Consider the following 21,849-nt stretch of genomic DNA (forward strand, 5'->3'; position numbering starts at 1 on the left):
GAAATATGGTGGGGATCAGGGTGGACAGAGTCTCTGACTAGGACCAGCTACATAGTTTGCAGGATCCAGTGCAAAATGAAAATGCAGGGCCCTGTTGAAGAAAACTATTTTGTTAATTTCAAGAGGTCAACAACAGGGCATTAAAGCAAGAACGAGTCAGTCTGAGCATGAGGCCTGTGTGACTGCACAGGTTCTCCCCACCATGAAGCCCATCTGTCCCTGGCAGCTAGGACTTGCAAGCTTTGAGCCCAAAAAACTGCAGCCTGGGAGCCAGGCACAGCCACGTGCTGAAGTCAGAGGAGGGCATGTGACCCAGGCCTGGATGCCGTGGAGACAGGACCCTGGAGGTTTGAGCACGAAGAGGGAGTGGGTGAGTGAGACTGGAAGGAATGTGGGTCTCTTTCGCAATGCCTCTTTCCCCATCAATCTACCCATCTGATCAACCAACTCACTGTACCGTGTGTGTGTGTGAGAGTGAGTGTGTGTGTGTGAGAAAGAGAGAGAGAGAGAGAGAGATACATAAAGGCTAAAATAAAAGAAAGCTACAAAGCACTGGAGGGCAGGAGTCAGAGAAGAGGCGCATTCTTGCTGCAGAGAAGACTGTAGAGGGTCTTGGCTGGGAAGCATGAACTGTGAAGGCACCAGGGCGAGATGAGGCAACCAAGCAGTAAGTCTGGGGCCTTGAACGCCAGAGGGAGGATTCTGAAGTTTGCACTAGGGGTGGGGACAGCAGTCACCGATCAATTGGGGGGCCGAATAGCAACTCAGACCCCTTCCAGAAGTCGCTTCGGGACTAAGCGCGGAGAGCGCCAAGGAGGCCGAGACCAGCGGCGGATGAGACCAGGCAGGCCTCAGGGATCTCCAAGCGCAATCAGCTTTTCCCCAGGGCTTTGACAGGCGGGGTCGCGGCCTCGGGTGGGCGTGCCTCCTCCCTCGGGATCGGCAAGTGCGCCGCCCCTCCCCCGCAGAGCCCTCGCTCGCCCCGCCCCCAGCAGGGCCCGCCTTCCGAGGGCAAGCGCCGCCGCGGCTCGGTGCGCAGCTGCCAGGGATCGCTTCCGGGGGGCGGGTCAGCGGAAGTGAGGGCGGTTGAGGCTGGGCGGCCCGCTGTGGTAGGAGGGGCCGTGAGGTGAGTGAGTCCGGAGCTGCAGTGTGAGGTGAGACTAGGTCCGAGTGCCGCCTCGGAGCGGGAGCGCGGCCTTCCGGCCCGGCTGTCGCGCGGCCTAGTGCCGGGCGCTGTGCGGTGCCCGCGGCTGCTGTGCCCGCGCCGGTTCTCGCGGGAGCCCGTGTCGTCCGCCTCACTATGTCAGGGGGGAAACTGATTCCCCAGGGGCAGTTGCTCGCCCGAGTCACCCAGCTGCACCAGAGGCTTCTCGTTTCTGCCGCCTCCTCGCTCCTTCCGGTACCCGGCCCCGGGCCTGTGGGTCCAAGGGCCGCCCGAGCTGCGGGGAAAACTTGGCCGACCTTGGCCCTGTCGGGTCGGGCTGTTGCGGGGGAGGGGAGGCGTGTCCCGGGCAAGGTCCCCGCGGCGGCTCCCCCGGTGCAGAACTGCGCTGAGCGCGGCGATCTCGGCGGGGACCGGGGTGATGCGGCCAGGCCCGCTCGGGAGGCGCTGCGTCTCCGGCGGGGGACCGCGTGTAAACACTGGGGCAGCAGCGTCGGAAGGGGCAGTGCGCGCGCAGAGGTGGTGGGAACCAGCCGGCGCGGCCAGCGAGCTGGGGGCGTCTTCTAGCCAGACGCTTGTGGAGGGTTCAAGGCTAAGTTGGCGTTCTCGTTGCTCCGTGTCTTAATTGAACAAATGCTCGAGTGCCTGCTGTGTACTGAGCGAGCGCTGGGCTGTGCTTGGGAAGTCCCCGCCCTTCGGACAAACTGCACAGCACACCGTTACCTAGTTACTGCTGCTCGAAGGAAACGCGGGGTGCCGGGCGGGGAAGGGGAGGCGATGCTCGAGTTGAGCTCCAGAAATGATTAAGGATGAGCTTGGAGAAGGGGGGTGCTGGTGTTCGAGCAGAGGCAATAGTGTGGACAAGGCCAGCGTGGCTGGAGGGCAAGGCGAAAGCAGGTGTGGCTGTGAAGTGTGCAGGGGCCGGAGTGGACAGGCCTTGTAGGCTGCGGGGAGTTGGGTACACAGGGCAGAGAAAGATGAGGTTGGGCCTGATTGGGGACGGCCTGCTGGCCATGCTGAGGAGTCTAGACGTTATCCTCTTGGCTCTAGCAAGCATAGGGGGTTTGAAGCATGGCAGGGATGTGATTAGCACTGTGTTTCTAGAGAGATTCCCCTGGCTGTCGTGTGAGGGTTAGGCCCAGCTGAGTTTGGAGGTGAGTTTGGAGAGGAAGTGGCTGCAGTGACTAAAGTGAGAAACACAGGGAAACAGTGTTGTATGGAGCTTGTGGCAGCCACTGAAATTCAGCAAAGAGCCTGGCACACAAAAGGACTTTGATAAAAGGCTTGAATTGGCTGAGAAGATGGAGCCCGTGCAGGAGGCAGCAGGGTCTGCAGACTTTCTACGGCCGTGACCACTGAGTGACCTTAAACCAGTCCTTTCCTCTCTCTAGCTTCTTTTCCTCATGTATCGTAAAGTGAGTGAGTGATACCTCCTCTCCTAGCGGTAGAAGAGAGACCCTCCAAGGGAGGTTTCCAGAAAGAGCTGCTTCGGTCAGCGCAGCCCAGCCCCTCTTCAGAGGCTGCGCTTGGCTCCCCAGTGACTTCTTACCCAGGGCATTCCCAGCCCTTGAACACCCCACCCCACCCCCCACCATCTACCTTTGCGGCCTTACCGTACTCTGCTCTTTACATATCTCTTCACATTCCTTTCCTAGACCTGTGGTGGTGTTGCTGTTTCCCTTCCCTTCTTACCCCCTCTGAAGTCACCTTGGGGCCTTGGGGCCGGGGACTGAACTCACCTGGCCACCTGCCTGCTGTGCCTTTCTTAAGCAGTGATATTCAGCCTCTGCTAGAATTATGTATTCAGGTCCTATCTCTCGTCTAGAGTATGAGTTCCTTGAGAGCATGGCTGTGTCTTACTCCTTCCATAGCCCCTACAGTGCCCAGCACAGGGCCTGCCACAGAGTGAGTATTGTTGGTGTTTGATGAACAAGGGACTGAATGAGCTCATAGACTGCAGCTGCTCACCATGCAAGGGCAGCTGTGAGGAATCCAGTCAGCAGCAACTCCACCCATCTGTGTCTTGCTTTAACAGTTCATTAAGTACTTTAAAATCCCGTTTCACTGATTGACTCTTAAGGTAACTTAGAGTGGCAGCTCTTCCTGTCATCTTTTTACAGATGGAGAAACCAACATTCAGAAAGGTCATGTGACTTGCCTATGGCTACTAAGCCAGTAGATGGCTGAGCCAGGATAAACACTTGGCTCTTTTCCCCTGTAGCCCAGTAGACGGTTTGGCTACTGGTGGTTGGCTGTTCTTTGTACTGTTGTCTGTTTTACCTCTCACCCTTATGGGGGCCCAGCAGCGCTAGGCTGGGTGGCACATGCTGGCCTTTTTACATCTTATCCCCAGGAATGAATGTTGGGCTTGGATGGTACCTACAACTCTGGCTTTCCCATGAGCTTTTTTAACTTCCAAAGGGTTCTGTTTACATCTTAAGAAGTTTGCTTTCTCTTATCAACTTAAAAAAAAATTTTTTTTATTATAGTTGATTTACAATGTCATGTTTCTGGTGTACAGCACAGTGATTCAGTTATACATATATATTCTTCAGAAGTTTTGCCTCCGAAAACCTAAGGGCTCAGGAAGGCTCCCAGGGTTGGCCAAGCTCGTATAGCGAATCTGAAATAGAACCTTTAAGGGTCTGGATTTGTTGTTGAGTGAGGGAAGCCTCTTCGGCTGGTTTTCTCCCCCTGTGAAATGTCAGAGAAGCCTCAGTGTTAGTCATGGCTCTGCAGGGCCTGGTTTTGTGGGGCTTGTGTGGTGGCTACTGAGTCTCCTGTGGGGGGTCTTTCACAGGAAGAGGAGTCTGGTTCCTTAAGATGGCCTGATATGAAGGTGTCACGCCTCCTGCGTCCCCAAGCCTCCAGAGCTGCCCTGTGGCTGCCTTGTCCTTCAAGTGCAGGAGCCAGTCGAAATGGCAGGAATGGAAGCCAGTGTGGTAAGGGGCATTCCCAGGGCAAGGGTGTGGTGGGGAAGGTTAAGCACTGGACCTGCTGCAGTTCTGAGATTCTCAAGTTAATTCTTCCCCAACCCAGGCCTGGAATTGAAGGGTCCTCCCTTCCATCCCCTCCCCCAAGGCAGAACCAACTATGATCTTGGGGCAGTTAAGGAGTCAATGTGTTTCCATCATTCTGTGCAGAGGGAAGGGAGGGCAGCCTGGCTGATCCCTACACCCAGCTAATCCCTCACTCTTTCACTGGACCCTCCCAGCATTGACCGTGCCTCGACAGCAGCAGGTGTCCCCTTAGGTGGCTGGCCAAGGTGAAGGTTGGCCCCTGCTAAAGGGGACAGGGGGAGAGGATGGGGACAGTAGTTGGATGTTCTCTGAGGTTGTGGCTGTCCCTGTCTCTTTCTGCTCTAGACCATCCCGATCTGGCAAAACAAGCCGCATGGGGCTGCTCGAAGTGTAGTGAGAAGAATCGGGACCAACCTGCCCCTGAAGCCATGTCCCCGGGCATCCTTTGAGGTAAGTGAGCTGGAAGGGCAGGCAGAGTAGAGGCTCAGAGTGTATGGGAGGCTGGTGCTGCTTCTGTGCCCCAGACTCCTTGGCGTTGCCAAGGCAGGTTGCTTTCCTGGTCACTTCTTCTAGCTACCTATTTTCAGTGTTTCCCTGAGGCCATTATGCCCCATCCTCTTCCTTCTGGCCAAGTCTAGCCATTCCTTTACTGGGCTATTTCAGTCTCACCTCTGTGCCTAGGGGGCCTTTAGTACCCACTCTGCAGCACAGATTCTTGTCTGGCCCAAGTGAGTAAGACCCCTCGTGCAGTGGAAAGCTAAGTAACGTTTATTAGTCCCAGCTGCCTCCCTCTGAGAGCTAATGGTTAAGCATCAGCTCCAGGATAGATGGTTAAGGTGTGTGCATTTGGGGAGCTGGGACACAAAAGAGATACTTCAGCTTTCTGCCTACACAAAGGAGACAGAAATATATGCCTGAAAGGATGTGGGCCCAGGGCGAAACAAAAATGAAGGAGCTGAGTTTGTATGTCACATGGCTGAGCTGCAAAGTCTGTGTAGGAGCTTGATCTGGAGTCTCTGAATTGGTGTCAGGGTTGGTATTAGTCAGGAGTGGGTTGCAGGGGTGTTGTCCCTTGACCCAGATTGCCAGTTACTGTGTAGGGCAGGAAGTGGCCCTAGCTGCCTTAAGCATCAGGAGCAAAGGGAAGGACAGCTAGGGAGTGTGTGTGTCAGGGTTGCCCCCACGCTCAGCTGTAGCCCCTCCAGTCCTTTGCCTGCACGCTGCTGGGCAGAGATGATCAAGGGCACGGGCTCCCACGGAGCAGGAGTAGTATTAGTAATACTAGCTAACATTTACTGAGCCCATACAATGTGCCAGGCTCTGTGCCAAGTACTTTATATATATGTTAACTCATTTAATTGCCAATAGCAGAGGAGCACTCTGGGTAATCAAGGAAAGCAGATGGAGGCTTCCCCTAAATGGCCCATCTTAGCATTAGCTCCTGGGTCAGTGGAAGTCTTCCTCTGTAACCCTGGAGTATCACTTCACTCCTGTGAGACCCAGGTTCCCTATCAAAAAGCCAGAGCTATCAACTCCTGATCTACCTACCAAACAGTCTATAACAGAAACATCTGAACTTAACTCATGTATAGGTGGATTTTTGAGAAATTATCTCTAGATTTGTTGTAAATTGATTACTTTAAATATTTGAAGGGAATCTTGCTGATTTATTATTCTTTAATTTACCCATATAAAAATATTAAATTATGAAAAGTAAAAAAGGAGAAAGGGAAACAAATTACCTATAATCACACAGTCATGGCACAATAACTGTTAATGTTTTAGTGTAGTTCTTTTCCATCTTTTTCTAAATGCATGGTTCTTTCTTTGTTGTAATCAGTAAGTACATAATTGAACCTTCCTAATTTTTCATTTAACATGGTGTCACTCAGTCTCTCTGTTCCCTAGTTGTTCATTTGGGTGAAGGAGCAATTTAAGGAGTTACATTATGATTCCTTTTGTATAATTTTTTTAATTTAAATCTAAATAGTCAGATTATCAAGTTTGCTTCTAACAGTGTTTGTTGCCTTAACATGTAGATCCCAGTTAGCTACAAAGGTGTTGTAAGGAGCTTGCCAGGAGAAATTTCCTGTTGCTGTAACAGATTGTCCATGTCCTTGCACCTGTATTCTCACAACCAGAAGGCAAGACACTCTTAGGCCGCGGGCATCTCTGTTAAAAAGGAACTCTGGCCAGTACCACTGAAGACCCCTTTGCTCTAGCCAGGTGTCAGCAGAGAGCCAGAGGGTAAATATTAGTTTGGCCAAAAAGTTCATTGGGTTAGTGAATACATTCAATAACGTTCTTGGTGAAAATGAAAAATGTCATTTATTTTTTACTTAAAACTGAACTAGGGCTTCCCTGGTGGCACAGCGGTTAAGAATCTGCCTGCTAATGCAGGGGACACAGGTTCGATCCCTGGCCCTGGAAGATCCCACATGCCGCGGAGCAACTAAGCCCGTGCGCCACAACTACTGAGCCTGCACTCTAGAGCCTGTGAGCCACAGCTGCTGAGCCACGTGCCACAACTACTGAAGCCCGTGAGCCTAGAGCCCGTGTTCTGCAACAAGAGAAGCCACGACAATGAGAAACCCGTGCACCACAATGAAGAGTAGCCCCCACTCACCACAACTAGAGAAAGCCCACGCAAAGCAACAAAGACCCAACACAGCCAAAAAATAAATTAATTAAAAAAAACAACAACACTGAACTAACTTTTTGGCCAACCCAGTATTTTAGGCTCTGAGCCATACTGCTCTCCATTACAACTACTTACTTCTGCTGTTATAGCTTAAAAGCCACCACAGATGATACTTAAACAAATGGGTATGACCATTTTTCCAGTAAAACACTGTATATAAAAACAGGTCCCGGGGCTTCCCTGGTTGCGCAGTGGTTGGGAGCCCGCCTGCCGATGCAGGGGACACGGGTTGGTGCCCTGGTCCGGGAGGATGCCGTGGAGCGGCTGGGCCCCTGAGCCATGGCCGCTGAGCCTGCGTGTCCGGAGCCTGTGCTCCGCAATGGGAGAGGCCACAGCAGTGAGAGGCCCGCGTACCGCAAAAAAAAAAAACAGGTCCCATCCCTGCTCTTGGCCACTGTGCTCTGCTTGGAGGATACAACAGGCTCATGACTGGTCTCTGCACCTTCCCAACCAGTAGCCAGAGTAATCTTTTAAAACCTCAAATCTGATCCTTACTTACACAGAATCTTCCAGTGGCTCATTATTGATCTTAGAATCAAGCTCCTAATTCACTTTCCAGTCTCTCCCAACTCCCCACCCCACCAATCCAGTTCCAGCCATGCTGAATTACTTGTAATTTCACAGACTCTTGCTTCTGGCCTCTTAGTCAAGCTATTTCCAACTGGGACCTCCTCTACGAAGACTTCCCTACACATTAGGTGTTCCTCCTTTGTATTTTTCTCAGTCTCCAGTTGTTTCATCGTGAAGGCAGTAAATGTTGATGAATTTTGCTTCCCTACAGACCCTGCCCAACATCTCTGACCTCTGTCTGAGGGATGTGCCCCCAGTCCCTACTCTGGCTGACATCGCCTGGATTGCTGCGGATGAAGAGGAGACTTATGCCCGGGTCAGGTAGCAGAGGCAACAGCCTGCCGGCTGGGGAATGAAAAGCTTCTTCCCAGATGAGGTGGTAGGCAGCAGGAAGAGTGAGAGGTGGCGGGCAACAGGAATGAGAGCTGTGGGCTCAGAGTGTGAGCAGAACCTGGCTGTATTACTCGTGTAGGAGTGGTTGAAGGAATTTTGGAAGCAGTGCAGGGGCCCGCTCTCTCTGACACACTTGTCTTTCCCTGGTCCAGGAGCGATACACGCCCCCTGAGGCACACCTGGAAGCCCAGCCCTCTGATCGTCATTCAGCGCAATGCCTCAGTGCCCAACCTCCGTGGGTCGGAGGAGAGGCTCCTGGCCTTTAAGAAGCCAGCCCTGCCAGCCCTCAGCCGCACCACAGAGCTGCAGGAGGAGCTGAGCCACCTGCGCAGCCAGATTGCTAAAATAGTGGCAGCTGATGCAGGTAAGAGCCCCTGAGCTAGGACCAGGATATAGCAGGCTGTTCCTTTTTGCTTAGCTTTTGGACAGGATAGGGATAAGGATGGTCCTTGGTTCGGGGGTGTTTGGGCCTAGGGCTCTGAGGTTGCCATGAGGCCTGGCTAGCCTGTTACAATCTTTGGATGGTTTCCGTCAGCCATTTTGGGGCTGACTGGTTGGGTTAGGAACAAAATCTTCACTTAACCTGGGGCCCCAGGCAGATTCCCCGCCTTGGCCACAAAAACCAACACTCTCTTCCAAGTGTCTTTAAGATCATGTCTTCCATGAGCGCTCATGGCTTTCCTTTTCAATATGAGAAATAAGCATTCCCTACAACTAAGAGACATTCCTCTTTGTAAGCACCTATCTCCCCTTTCCTTGCCTTTTCCAGCAGAGACCCTCCACCCATTCCTCCACCTTTCTGTCTGCAGTTAAGGCAGAACCACTGGAAATGAATGGGATGACCAGATGCAGGAAATACTAACAGGTGGATCTCTCCCAAGGTGCTCAGTGTTTAACCCTCATATTCCTCCCATTCTCAGTTTTGCTCCTCACTGACTCGTATTCATAGCTCCCAAACCTTGCCAGTTGTTAGAACACATAAAAATCACGGTGTTCTCTTTGAAATCTTCATGTATTTAATTCCCTCATATGGCAGTGTTATAGAGGAAATGGATGTGAATTTTCCATTTATATTTGTTGGCTACTTTTTTGTCCCTAGAATGTTCCCTAGAAACTTAGAAATTGAGGAAATTCTATCCATTAAAATCTGGGCACTAGGAGGACCATCACCACTCTGGTTTTTTGCTTCAGAACAATTCTTTCAGTCACAGATAGCTGGATTCAAAGGAGCACAGTCAGAAGCACTGGCCTAGTTAGAGAAAACGACAAATTCAGGCCTTGGTTCTGCACTGTTGCTTCAATCTAAAGAGTGCTGTCACTCCACAGCCCACTGCAGAATGGGAGCTTTTAGGAGGCAAGGCCCTTATGGGGTGGTTTTCTTCTGCCCTCCTGGAACACTGGAAGAGCCCAGTACTGCTACATCTTCTTGAGATCCTGAGAGGGGAAGGTAGTGGAGGAACCCAGGATGTCATGGTGTCAGCGTAGGAAATGAATGTTTGGTAGGCAGTGCTTGCAGGGAGATGTAACTGCTGTATTTTAGCCCCAATGTCCATCCATGCCTATTGTTTTCTCTTTCAGCTTCGGCTTCATTAACGCCAGATTTCTTATCTCCAGGAAGTTCAAATGTCTCTTCTCCCTTACCTTGTTTTGGATCCTCATTCCACTCTACAACTTCCTTTGTCATTAGTGACATCACCGAGGAGACCGAGGTAGAGGTCCCTGAGCTTCCATCAGTCCCCCTGCTTTGTTCTGCCAGCCCTGAATGTTGCAAACCAGAACACAAGGCTACCTGCAGCTCGTCTGAAGAAGATGACTGCGTCTCTCTGTCCAAGGCCAGCAGCTTTGCAGATATGATGGGTATCCTAAAGGACTTTCACCGGGTGAAGCAGAGCCAAGATCTGTAAGTATATTATAAGGAGCTGTGATGATCTGTTTATTGTTTAAGTTGCCTGTGGCCAGTTATCTAATAGAAAGTACTTACATAGTAAGTCCTCAATAGTAGTCATGTGTTATTCCATTCACAAAGCTTGCTGCCTGCTTGCTCGTGCCTGGGTCCCCAGTTTGAGGAAAGAGCAACACTTTACATTTGGTTGGGGTGACCTACCAACCAAATGTTGTTAGACTAATAGGGATTTTACAAGAAGGCTCATCTAATCCAGCTTCTGTCCCCCAGAGGGGCTTCACCACTTCAGTTTTCATACTGCTACTGACAAGTGTCCCCATGCCCCACCCTTCAAAACATAATTGCATAATAGTTATTTTAGTATCTCAAAAAAGTAGACTTATTTGGTGAAAGGAACATTTCCTTTAAACACCGTGGTCCATTATTCAAATCAGCCCTGCAAATTCAGAGATTTACGAACAAGGCTTTTGAGACTCCTAGGTAGTTCCTAAACCTGGCTGCCTATCAGAATTGCTCAGATTTATTTAAAAAAATACACCTTAACTTAACAAAGCAGAACACCCAAGGAGTAGAGCTCTAGGTGTTTCTGATGTCAGTGTAAGGGGATGTGGGAAATACCTACCATGAGAAACTCATCTAGCAGAGAAGCCCTAGAGCTCCAGCCTGAGGGAGTCACCACCTTGCAGTGTTTCCCTACCGCACAGGACATACCAGAAAAGCTTATTCAAATGCAGGTTCCTGGGCATTGAAATATTTGACATCCAGACCTCAAAATCCAGAGACCAGATGTGCAGCTGTATTTGTTAATGCAGTTAAAAAGCTGTTTTGGGGGGTGGGGAGGTGAGGGCTGTCTCCTGAGCTGACGAAGTTCCTCTTAAAGGAATAGTGACTCACCTCGCACAAGGATCCCTTTGTGGCCCCATTTTCTTCCGAAAACTAGACAAGGGTCCTGGTAGTCGATTCTGTAGGAAAGTTACTTTTACCTTCCTTCTCTGGCCATACGGACCCGCAGTTCTTTGGTCACCTGCATTCCCAGATTCAGCTGCTGCTGCTGCTTTGGGGCCACACTGAGCCTTTTTCTTCTGGCCAATGTTTTATAGATTGGACTCTCCAACTTTCTTATACCTGCCTCTTGTACCATATTAGATCTGTGACCCCCTACTGCCAAGCCCTTCCTCTCACTTGTGTCCTGGGCCCTTTCCTCCTTTGTTGATAGAAGGAGCTGGGGGTTGATGACTAAGGAGCTGGCTTGATGACTAAGAACGGGAAAGTAGCGCCATCTTCAGGGTTCAGAAATGTGACAGACTGAAGGCAGTTCCTCTTTTTGTTTTCAAGGTTTAATAATCAATCTTGGCCTTTACATCTAGCATAATAACCAATAAAATGCTTTCATGAGGATGTATGTATGTAAGAGTTCACTAGAATTTCAAGCAACTATTTTCCAGGAAAATACCTGATGTTATCAGGTAATTTGAACCTACCCTAATCTGAAACTGGTTTTGTTCCCACGGGTCCCTTATGATGTGAACATTTTACTATAAATTCTGGATTGCTTATAAAAAACCTCTTAGTTTCCCTGACAGGGAGACGAGGTAATAGTAAATCCTCAGCACACCTTTTCCCCAGAACGAATAAATGTCAGAAAAGCCAAGAGTCATCAGTCATTTCCCCTGCTGACCTGGGGAAATGCTACTAAGAAAAGATAGGGCCAGAAGGTGGGAGCAGAAGCTTAGCCACCACAGGCCAATACCAACAGGTTTGCCCACATTTTGTAGCCATTTTAGGAAATAGCAAAGACACGTCTAGTTAAGAGATGAGATTTGTAACCAGCAAGCTTGGTTCTGAACTGTGGATTCACCACTTACTGAGTGACTAATGACTTTGGGTAAATTCATAACCTCAATGTGCTTCAGTTTCCTCATCTGTAAAAGGATTGTAGTAGCTCCTACCTCACAAGAGTGTTGTGAGGATTAAATGAGATTGTATTCCAACACACAAAACACTGCCCAGGGCAGAGTAAGTACTCAATAAATACAAGCTATTATTGTGTCTCTAGGAACCGGAGCTTATTGAAGGAGGAAGACCCAGCCCTCCTTATCTCTGAGGTCCTAAGGAGGAAGTTTGCGCTGAAGGAAGAAGATATCAGTAGAAAAGGAAACTGATGGCACTCAGCTCTGCAAACTCAGTCTCATGCTCCTGGAATTCTTTCAATAGCTGCCTTCCTCACTGCAGATGTTTCTGCCTCTCAATGAGAAATCTGCAACAGTCTGGCCAAAAGCTAGAGCTTGGACTAAGAGAAGAGCTGCATTATATGTTTTCTGTACTTCAAACCTTAGCAGAAGCTGCCTGTTTTGAGCTGAGACACGTTACAGGTAATTGTGTAGGTTGGAATGTCCCAGTTTAAAGGGTGAGATAGAAGTTTCTGGTTTTTCCTTGCCCCTGTGTGGAAATAGGTCCTAAATGAATGACTGACTTCACTGCACTAGACCCCATAACTGGTCTCACTGAACACTTTGTGCCCAGCTGTCACTTACTCTCAGCCAGTTCCTTGCAGCAGAGCAGGGCTGAGGGGAGGGGGCTATGTTTATGTACATGTTCACAGGGCAGGGAAAATCTTATGCTGCTCCATCATGAACTGACACCAGTGCCCAGCAATCACTCTCTCCCCCTTCTCTGTCCAACACCTACATGTAGAGGTCGAGCCACTGGACCAGCTGACACTTGGGCTACTGGGAGGCCTGGGCTGTTTTTTCTTAAATATATTTTGTAATACTGTACAACCAAATCTACCCTCCAAGGCCCTGGGCCCTCATTGGTTCCACTAATTGAAAGCTCTTTCTCTTCCATGGACTTTAGTGTAAGTCCAGTAGGAAAGAGAAATGGAGATGGGAAAGAGAGTACCATCCTTCTTCCAGGCCCTTAACTGCTCCTTTGCATTGGGCCAAGGTTTGTACCTACCACACCATGCATGACTCAGATGCCCTCAGGTCCCTTTTCTCTACAGTATGTATCCTGTGTGTGTTTGGGTTGAAGCACTACCTGACATTAAAGGAAGGATTTGGAGAGATATTGCATTTGCTGTGTCCATCTCTGAGTCGTGATCACCCAGTATCTCCCACAGGTATAGAATTTCTATTAATTTTAAGGTATATGAACTTCTTTAAACAGGTTCCTGGCTTCCCCTTGCCTTTAGAAGAGAAGGCTTCCCTAGGGAGCTTCTTATCTCTTTCTTTACAGAGAGATTTTGCCCTAACCTTTCAAAGCCGGTCCCGTCTTATAACTTGCAAGCTTGCCCCCGAGAGGCTTATTTTTAAGCCTCTTAGGTACCACACCTGCAACACGGGAAACTGCCACCTAGTGGATGTCTTGAGGAGAACACAAGTCAAATTAGACTTGTGTTCAGATCAGACCCATGGCAATGACAGCAGAGTTGCATTTTCAAAAATAAAATTGGTAAGTTTTAATTAACCAGCAGAGCCAGCTTTGTAAACATTTATTTGGATTCATAGTTTGTTTTACAATGGGAGTTCTCTCCCACCTTGTAGTAGAAGAATGATATAGTCCCATTTAGATCGTTACATAGGTCAGCCTTTTTTAGGGAGATGTTTAAACATATAGTATATAACTTTAAAATGCTGTAAAGTTAGTTACCACAAAAATAAAATAACAAAACTACCTAATCATCTACCTCTCTCTCTATCCTCCCTGCCCCTGTACACCTGGGTCTGGGAGATTTGCCTTATCACTCAAGTGTCAAGAATAATGGTCACAGCTTAGGTCGCATGGGTAAGATTACAGCCAGAGATTAAAAGACCACACATCCATAAAAAGCAGTATCCCAGTCAGGCATCTGAAAGGGCAAAGAGGTGGCTCTGTGCAGGCTGAGTAGCAGGCTCTTCAGTGGAGAGATGAGCACCTGCCCTGCCTCCTCAGTGTTCACCATAGACTCATGCAGGGAATATACCAGCCACCTCCTCCTCAGGGAGGGGCATGATGCCAATCATACTGTCTCAACAAGCGGCCACCTGCTTTATTTACACAGAGAAAATGCTCAATAATAACAGCATCATCCCATGCCTCCCTCCCACCCAAGATCATTCTCCTGAATGACCTTTCTAAAACAAAGATCTTACATTCCCCTACTCCAATATACTCACCCCCTGAAGATACTTTCTTATATGTCATTTCAAGGTACTTTTGGAACCAAACCCTCACAAAGACAGACATTTAGACGTCGTGCCTGATAACGTGATTACCTTCAGAGTCCTGGGTAAAGAGCAAATCAGGCTGCAGATTTAACTGCGTGGTCCTATCCTGGCACTGAGCCCAAGGGCTGTTAAGAAGCTGTCCTAAGCCCTGATTTCGGTCATTGGTTACATCTCGGAAAGGAGCTCTAGAGTTGTGGGCAATGACCCTCTGGCCCTGAGAATCCTCGGTGAAAAGCTGACTCCAGGAGTCCTTGTCATTCTCTTCGCTGTCCCAGGAAAACACAGGAATAGGACAAGAGCTTTGTTTCACTGCTTCTTTGTTTGCTCCACTCCAGGAATCCTGGTATGTTTGAAGGAGGATGGGGGCCTGCCTGTTTCTTTTGGCAGACACCTTTTCCAAGTTAGTCTTATCCAAGAGCTGACGGCCCTTGTGCCCAGGTGTTTTACTGTGTCTCTCCACATTCTGATAGTTCTTTTTCTTAGATCCATAAGGCCATTCCCTTTTCCAGGAAGAATCCTCTTCTTCCTTTTGGTCCAGTAAGCAAGAACTCTCCAGGTCTTGGGTGAAGGAACAGGCCAGTGATGCTTTACTCTCTCCAGCACAGACAAAGGTATCAGGCTGGAACAAAGACAGCACAGTCACGCATGGGCTTCCTATTCCATGGTGGTAAGCCTGGAAGGACTGAGGAGAAAGTCTAGCTTCCTGGATGTCTGCAGGGGTTGAAGTGGCTAAAGGGGGTGCCATGCAATCATCCTCCAAGCCCTGGATCAGATGGTCTAGCTGGGTTGCATCTTCCTTAGACTCTTTGTTGGTCTGACTTTCTATATGAGAAGAAACACTCCTCTGGTCACCACCATTTGTCTTTCCTAGTAAAACAAGACGAACAAATATTATTCTGCAGGAAAACTCCACCTGAGTAGGATTTAGGTGGCTTTTCCTGAAATCAGTATCAGCTACCATAACTACTAGTGCAGGAGTCTTAGGACTCTTCACAGATCTTTGTAGCCGATCTTCCTGCTTTCAATCTCTTTTCTTTCCTGAATGATCTAAAACACAGCTCTTATATTCCCCTACTCAAATATATAGATGCTTCCCATGACCTACCTAATAAAAGTCAAACATGTTACACAGTCAGACCACAGCCTACTTTTCCAGTTGAGTGGGGTTTGTTTAACATAGGCCACATCAGTTTTGCTTTTGTTTTTTATTTAACGTAGTTTCTGCTAAATAGTGATCCTGGCCAAATATCACCCCTGGATAGTATCCTTTGAGAAACATGTTCAATATACACCATTTTTGTAAAGTCTCAAAGATCACATTGACCAGCCAACGCTGAGAAACCTTCTGGTGACAGTGAGAAAGAATATGGGTCTCCTGCTCCCCAAAAATGTCATGGGAAAGGGAGTAAAGACACAATTAGATGCTAAGTCCATCAGTAGAAAGGACAATTAAAAAAACTATTACTGTCCAGCCTGTCTACTTTATCAGGTGTGGAATGGATCCTGTCTGCCTTAAAGATAGATGACGTGGAATTCCTACTGCCCCCCACCAAATTATGCTAAGATCTAATTACAAACAAGGCTTAATGACTGATTTCTTCTCTCCTTTCCAAGAAATATACTACAGAAATTGTTTTGTAAAAGCGTTCTCAACTGGCCTAAGACTTCAATACAGACTATGTAGAAAATATCAGAATTTTGAAATGGAAAGTGGTTTTGAGAAAAATCTGCCCTTGTTACTTAAAGCAAAAGAGTTTAAGTTTTTGTTTGTGGTAGGGAGAAGGCATTTTGAAGGTTTATGCAAAGCAATCCTGGGAACAGCACCAAGAGTTAGAGCTCTCTTCCCAGCACCCTTCAACTGGCAAGAACCCTGCTCTGTAAGCCCCAGCCTGGTCTGAGGCAGCTGGTCCCCTGAAGAGGAACATGCAAACAAAGAATTGCCAAAGGATGATGAAACACAAGCCAACTTTATGCCAAGCTTTCTAAGAAAAGAGCTCTTTTGAATTTTGATTAATTTGAGAAGCTTCATATAGACATATCAATTATCAATTAATCTTATACAGACTGCTAATTGTGGCCAATCCAAGACATATATCTTACTAATGGAACATCAGCTCCCCTCTGCACCCCCAACTCCCAAGTATGCCTTTCCTCACTGCTCTGTCAGGGAATACCAATATTTTTCTGGTTCTGTTTAGACTGAGATAAACAGAACCAGAAAAGTATGTTTGTAAAAGTATGTATATATTGCTTTCCAAAAGACGATGCTTTCTTGTGTTTTAAAACATCTTCTAATAGGTCAGCTAAGTTCAACACAATGCACTAATGGCACCACTTCTCATAGATATTCCAGCATGGAAAAATAAATGCACTCCCTTTTGGTCCCTGGTTGTTTCCAGTCCAGTCACCATACCTGGCTGCAAGGTGAAGAAGGAAGCAATGCTGGTCTGCCGAGTGCCTGCAGGTGGACGACTTCTTTGAGTAAAAGAAAAGTTAGCCTTTCTCTCTCCAGGAAAGAGTGTTAGCATTTTGGTACTTGACTTGATTAAATGTGTCTGAGAAGGGGGAGAAAAAGAATAAGAGAAACCTATTAATATCAAAACAGCTGCCAGACAGGATTCAGTAAACACCAGTTACCCTCTTGGAAACACACTAGACCTCTTGGATTCGACTCATATCCTCTAGTCTTTGCTGTACATCGCCTTCCACCATTTTCTGCCAACTGATAGTGTTTGTTTTTCCTCAAGAATCACATATTCCAACCATAGCCCATTCTTTCTGCTTCCCCATGGAAATCAGGAAGGCTGACTAAACAAACAGGAAGGGATTCCACAGGTGATATTATTCTCTCCTTTATATTTAAAGATAACTAATGAAACTAGGGACCTCTCTGGCAGTCCAGTAGTTAAGACTCTGTGTCCAATGCAGGGAGCCCGGGTTTGATCCCTGGTCAGGGAACTAGATCCTCCATATGCTGCAGCTAAAACAAAGATCCCGCGTGCCGCAACTCAAGATGTGCACACAGCAGCGAAGAGCCCGCGTGCAACTAAGACCTGGTGCAGCCAAATACATAAATAAGTAAATAACTTTTTTAATAATAGATAATTAATGATTCTACATCAGTAGCAGTTGATACATTTTTAATCGTTTTCAAATAGTCACACAGTGGTTAACAGCATGGCTCCTGAGTCACACAGCTTCTGTTCAAACCAGTACCAATTCTGCCACTGCCAATTACTAGCTGCATGACCCTCTAGAAGTTGTCTGATCTCTGTCTCATTCTCATGTGTGAAATGGGGACAATAATAGTACCAAGCCCATAGGGCAGTTACGAGGAGTTGGTGAGTTAATTCACATAAAAGGCTTACGAAGTTCTGGCACATATACAGCATTTAATAATAGTTGGCTATTATTCAGAGGAGGAACAATGAAACAGCAACAGTCTTACTACATTTTCATCTCCCCACCCTTTATACTTCGAGTATGAACTGGAAGATGGGCCAGAAAGGTTTGGAATGTGTCAACTTTTATACCTCATCCTTATTTAATGTAATTTGGTTTTGTTTCCATCTGCTTGTTATGGAATGCTTGAGAAGTAGGGAGAATAGGATTATATTCAATTCAATTTGGCTGTGAAAGCCACAGAAGAAATGAGATTTGCCAACAATATCCATGTACCAAGTTGGAAGTAGGCCTGAAACTTGAACCCAAATTATTAATTCTAGCCCAAAGTTGACTTCATTTCATTTTTACATTTGGAAACTAAAATGTACTTTAAGTGGTTAAAAGATGGAAGAAATTCTGGATGTAAAATTCATACTTTGACTTGGGAGTACTGGTATGGAACATTCTCTTCCACCATACAAAACTGGATAAAATACATGAAACAACTGATTTTAGACAATGGATAACAGGCAGTGCAGAACTGTGATCCTCAAGAGCAGGAAAACAAATGAGGTGAACCCTGGGACACCCTAGCTTTCTGCTTGGAAGCACTTGTCAGAATGCAATGTATAGAGAGAGTACTCAGGCAAAGCATTGCAGTCTTGATAAATTGAGTAGACTGAGATTGGAATTTGGGGAAGATGAGGTGGCTGGGATTTGCAGTGCAGAGAAATACATCCAGAAATCTACATAGAGATCCCTTCAGTCCATTACTGAATACTAACCTACAAGTGTGTTAGGCGAAACCCCGTGAGGCCAGACAAAGAAATGCCAGGAACTGCAAGATGAACAATTCCCAGAGCTCACACAGGGCTGGGAGAGTTCCCACTAGGCAAAGTGGAAAGACCTTTTTAATACCAGTGGCATTCAGCAGAATTAGCAGAAGGATCACCCCTTAGCAGTAGAGCTAAACTAGCTGCAGAGCAAAACTTCCAAACCTGTCCTAACAAAGCTTAAAAGCAAGCTTGATTAGCAAGTAACTACCTGCCAAAACAAATTTCAGCATTCTCTAAAGACAGTAGAATCCAGATACCCAGCAATGTAGCACACAACAAAAAATTGCTAGATATGTGAAACAGCAGGAAAACAATCCATAATGGGGGCTGGGGGGTGGCGTGGGGGATCGGTTAAATGGAAACAGAGTCAGAAATATCAGGGATGACAGAATTAGCAGACAAACTTTACAATAAATATGTTCAAGGATTTAAAGGAAAGCGTGAAAATACTGAGAAAAAGAACATACAAAAAATTCACTAGATGGGCTTAACAACAGATTAGAGACTACAGGAAAAAAATAACAGTGGGCCTGAAGTCACAGCAATACAAACTATCCAAAATGAAGCAGAGAGAGAAACAAACTGAAAATAAATTCTTAATGGTCTGCGGGGTATCAAGCATACATATAATGAGAATTCAAAAAAACAAGGTGAAAGTGGGCAGAAAATATACTTAAAGAAATAATGGCCCAAATTTTTCCAAATTTGATGAAAACTGCAAACAACTGTGATTGTCTTTTTCAAAGACAATCAAAGACCAATTCAAAGGCAACTCAAAGACCAATCCAAGATCTCCCATTTCACATGCTTTTCTTATAATTTGCCCTTGCTACTCTTCCCATCAAGTGGTGAGTCATATTCCCTTACCTTGAACTGGTGAAGAACTTTGTGACTGCCTGACCAATAAAGTATGATAGAAGCAACACTACATGATTTCCAAGACTGGGTCATAAAAATGCCATGCACTTCTCTGCCTTGCTTTCTTGAGATGCTCACTCTTGGAACCAGGCCCCCATGCTATGAGGAAACCCAAGCAGGCACATGGCTCTCTAAATTGTATGGGAGACACATCCTAGATATGTGAAATAATGTGAGTTAGTATGCCAACAAGTATCTGAGCACCTATAGGCTAGGTACTAGGAAACAGTGATGAACAAAACAAGTGTTTCTGCCCTGATAAAGCTTACAGCTTAAGGGGGAAAACAGACAAACTAGTAATAGTTATTTAAATTACTACATGTATGCTAAATCCTATAACGACAATTTATAGAAAACTACAGATTATCGGAAAACAGTTAAGACCTCAATTAGCAAAACGTCTGGGAATAAGCTTTTTACCAAATTGGCCATACTTATCAGGATTAGACTCCATCCTTGGGTCAGAGCGATGTCAGGAGTAAGACTGCCCCAGATATAGACCTCTCAGAAAATCCATGGCTTCGTGTATTTACATTTATCTCAGTAGAATGTTAAGACTGTGAGTGAGAGGAGGTAATCTGGAACTGAGGAGGACCCAGGTACAAAGCCCTTCAGCTGATTATCCCTACCTCAAAATAAAGGCAGCCCCTGTATGTACATTACATAGTATAAGAAGGCCTATCTAATAGGCATTGGGTTCCTACAGGACCAAACCCCATGGTAAGCCACAGCCTACATATTGACAATTTTTACCCTACAAGAATGCCCTGAAGAACCTAACTTCAAGAGGCACATTCCCTCCAAAACTAAAGAATCTCTAATCCTTTGGTATATCACATTCATGGCCCAATCGTTTTCTTCTTTCATAGTGGTAGAAGGAAAAACTGACTTCCTACAACTATGGAGCTCCTGCTACTCTTGCTATATTACAAGGATCCCCTATGACGTGTTCCTACAGAGAATGATGCTTTGGGGTGGGGGGGCAAGGATTACCCCAAAAGTGATCCTTTCTTATACTCACAACTCTAGTAGCAAAGCAAATCTGGGATCATATACATCACCTCTCTTACTATTAGAAAATGTTTTCATGCCCCCATAGCATTTAAATTCTGTAGAGCCCTCATTCTATCTGCAAGTTTGTCTTAAAGCTCTACTTTTTTTTTTTTTGCGGCAGGCGGGCCCCTCACCGCCGTGGCCCCTCCCGTTGCAGAGCACAGGTTCCGGACACGCAGGCTCAGCGGCCATGGCTCACGGGCCCAGCCGCTCAGCGGCATGTGGGATCCTCCCGGACCGGGGCATGAACCCGTGTTCGGCAGGCGGACCCTCAACCACCGCACCACTAGGGAAGCCCTTAAAGCTCTACTTTTAAACCAATTCCTTTTTTTGATTCATACGGTCTTCAAGCCTGGTATATAATTTGATCCAACTTCCCTTTTTTCATAATAGTTACTCTGGTCTTGAATCTGTGTATGAAGTATCACTTTCCATATAAAGTGACAGCTTTGAAATACAAGAATGTGTGTATTTAGTTCTTTTTGCCATGCTACCTCTTCCTTTATGCTTCCCAGGGCCCATACTCATCTTTTCCCACTTCTAAAATCACAGAAAGCAACATCAAGTCCCCCCTTCCTCTTTAGTCTCTCACGGCACTAATTTGATGACATTCTGAATGAAAACCTTTTCCCATTAGTCACTATCATGCCTCATTTTTTTTTTTTTTTTTTTTTTCATGCCTCATTCAAGTCAGGCTGAAAGGATGATACTACCTAATAAGAATGCCCTAAGGAGGATTGTTTAAGGAGTCCAACCAAGAAAAGCTGTCTGAATTCTCATCATCGCCAACAATAAAAATCACCTCTGTTGAATTAGTAACAAAGTATTAATTCAGAACTTGCTTCAAACTTTCCAAACCCTCAAAAAAAATAATACATTACCCTAATTCAGAATTTCATAAACTCTGCATAGTCCTAGACTATTAGAATAACAGTCTCTTGACTGGTCAGGCCCCCATTTACTACCTGTTTCAATCAGTCCCATACCCAACATCTAGATAAATCTTAAAGCACAACTGTGATCATACCATCTTGTTCTGGCAAGAACCTATAGCATAAAATGTAGACTCTTAGACTGCCCACACTTATACGATTTCAGCTTCCTTTTTCTCCATTACCAAAAACCCTTTATGCACACTCTAACATAATACTCAACTAGATACCAGTCCCTATTATGGACTTCACCTTCCTCACTTCTGTGCCTCACAGAGAAGGGCCTTTTTCACACCCAACTCTGAAATGTTACCTATTCTTCAACTTAAGAGCCAAGCATTCCTGATTCTCACAGCTAGATGTGACCTCTTCCTCTTCTGAACTCGGTATTTCAAGACTTAACACTACAAAATCCTGGGATCAACATTTGATTCACATACTTTTTTCCTATCCTCCACACAACCAGCTTAATACACACACTAGGTACTCAATTCAACAAATGTTTTAGGAAGAAAGTAGACATACAGGAAGGATACATTCCAGTTTCTGTTTATTATATACCTACTCATTACATTTTCAACATCAACAAAGCTGTCAGAAAAGAACTAAAGCATTTCTAATACTGTGATCAAGTTAAGATGAGCTCCTGTCACTGTAGTTGATGTCACACATATAGACCAAAAAACAATGCAGAAGGCTGCAAGTAAGAAAAGTTTTTTTGGGAGGGGATCTTAAGAATTGCAATTTGGGAGACATAGATTCTGGTAAA

The 21,849-nt window shown here is 46.4% G+C and overlaps 2 protein-coding genes across 8 annotated transcripts in view; one reads left to right on the forward strand and one right to left on the reverse strand.

Moving 5' to 3' along the window:
- The first annotated feature begins 454 nt into the window (after window positions 1–454).
- Window positions 455–13,151, forward strand: MTFR1L (mitochondrial fission regulator 1 like). 7 transcript variants are annotated; one of them, XM_032621316.1, is made up of 7 exons: window positions 455–667; window positions 3,963–4,104; window positions 4,528–4,632; window positions 7,665–7,774; window positions 7,999–8,210; window positions 9,461–9,746; window positions 11,806–12,823. In XM_032621316.1, the coding sequence occupies exons 2-7, from the start codon at window positions 4,081–4,083 to the stop codon at window positions 11,909–11,911; spliced, it is 843 nt and encodes a 280-aa protein (XP_032477207.1). In that variant the 5' UTR covers window positions 455–667; window positions 3,963–4,080; the 3' UTR covers window positions 11,912–12,823. The 7 variants fall into 7 exon arrangements, with proteins under 7 accessions (XP_032477207.1, XP_032477164.1, XP_032477196.1 ...); XM_032621273.1 differs by having other exon boundaries at window positions 460–667; window positions 9,425–9,746; XM_032621305.1 differs by lacking the exon at window positions 455–667 and adding an exon at window positions 1,044–1,126 and having other exon boundaries at window positions 9,425–9,746.
- A 76-nt stretch (window positions 13,152–13,227) lies between these two features.
- AUNIP (aurora kinase A and ninein interacting protein) overlaps window positions 13,228–21,849 on the reverse strand; it is a 34,411-nt gene continuing 25,789 nt past the window's right edge. Inside the window, exons 3-4 of the mRNA XM_032621260.1 lie at window positions 16,371–16,512; window positions 13,228–14,824 (exon numbers count right to left, since the gene is read on the reverse strand). Of these exons, the coding sequence (XP_032477151.1) occupies window positions 13,977–14,824; window positions 16,371–16,512 (990 nt within the window). The 3' untranslated portion in view covers window positions 13,228–13,976. The remainder of the gene's footprint in view (window positions 14,825–16,370; window positions 16,513–21,849) is intronic.

Source organism: Phocoena sinus, chromosome 1 (assembly GCF_008692025.1).
Source record: "Phocoena sinus isolate mPhoSin1 chromosome 1, mPhoSin1.pri, whole genome shotgun sequence".
NCBI classification, from domain to species: Eukaryota; Metazoa; Chordata; class Mammalia; order Artiodactyla; family Phocoenidae; genus Phocoena; species Phocoena sinus.

What these genes read in the sequence shown, in the direction of transcription:
- MTFR1L (XM_032621273.1), top strand. Translation starts at nt 4,081, where the DNA reads ATGGCAGGAATGGAAGCCAGTGTG. An exon ending in GTCCCCGGGCATCCTTTGAG is followed by an intron (nt 4,633 to 7,664) that starts GTAAGTGAGCTG and finishes GCTTCCCTACAG; the next exon opens with ACCCTGCCCAACATCTCTGA. An exon ending in AATAGTGGCAGCTGATGCAG is followed by an intron (nt 8,211 to 9,424) that starts GTAAGAGCCCCT and finishes TTTCTCTTTCAG; the next exon opens with CTTCGGCTTCATTAACGCCA.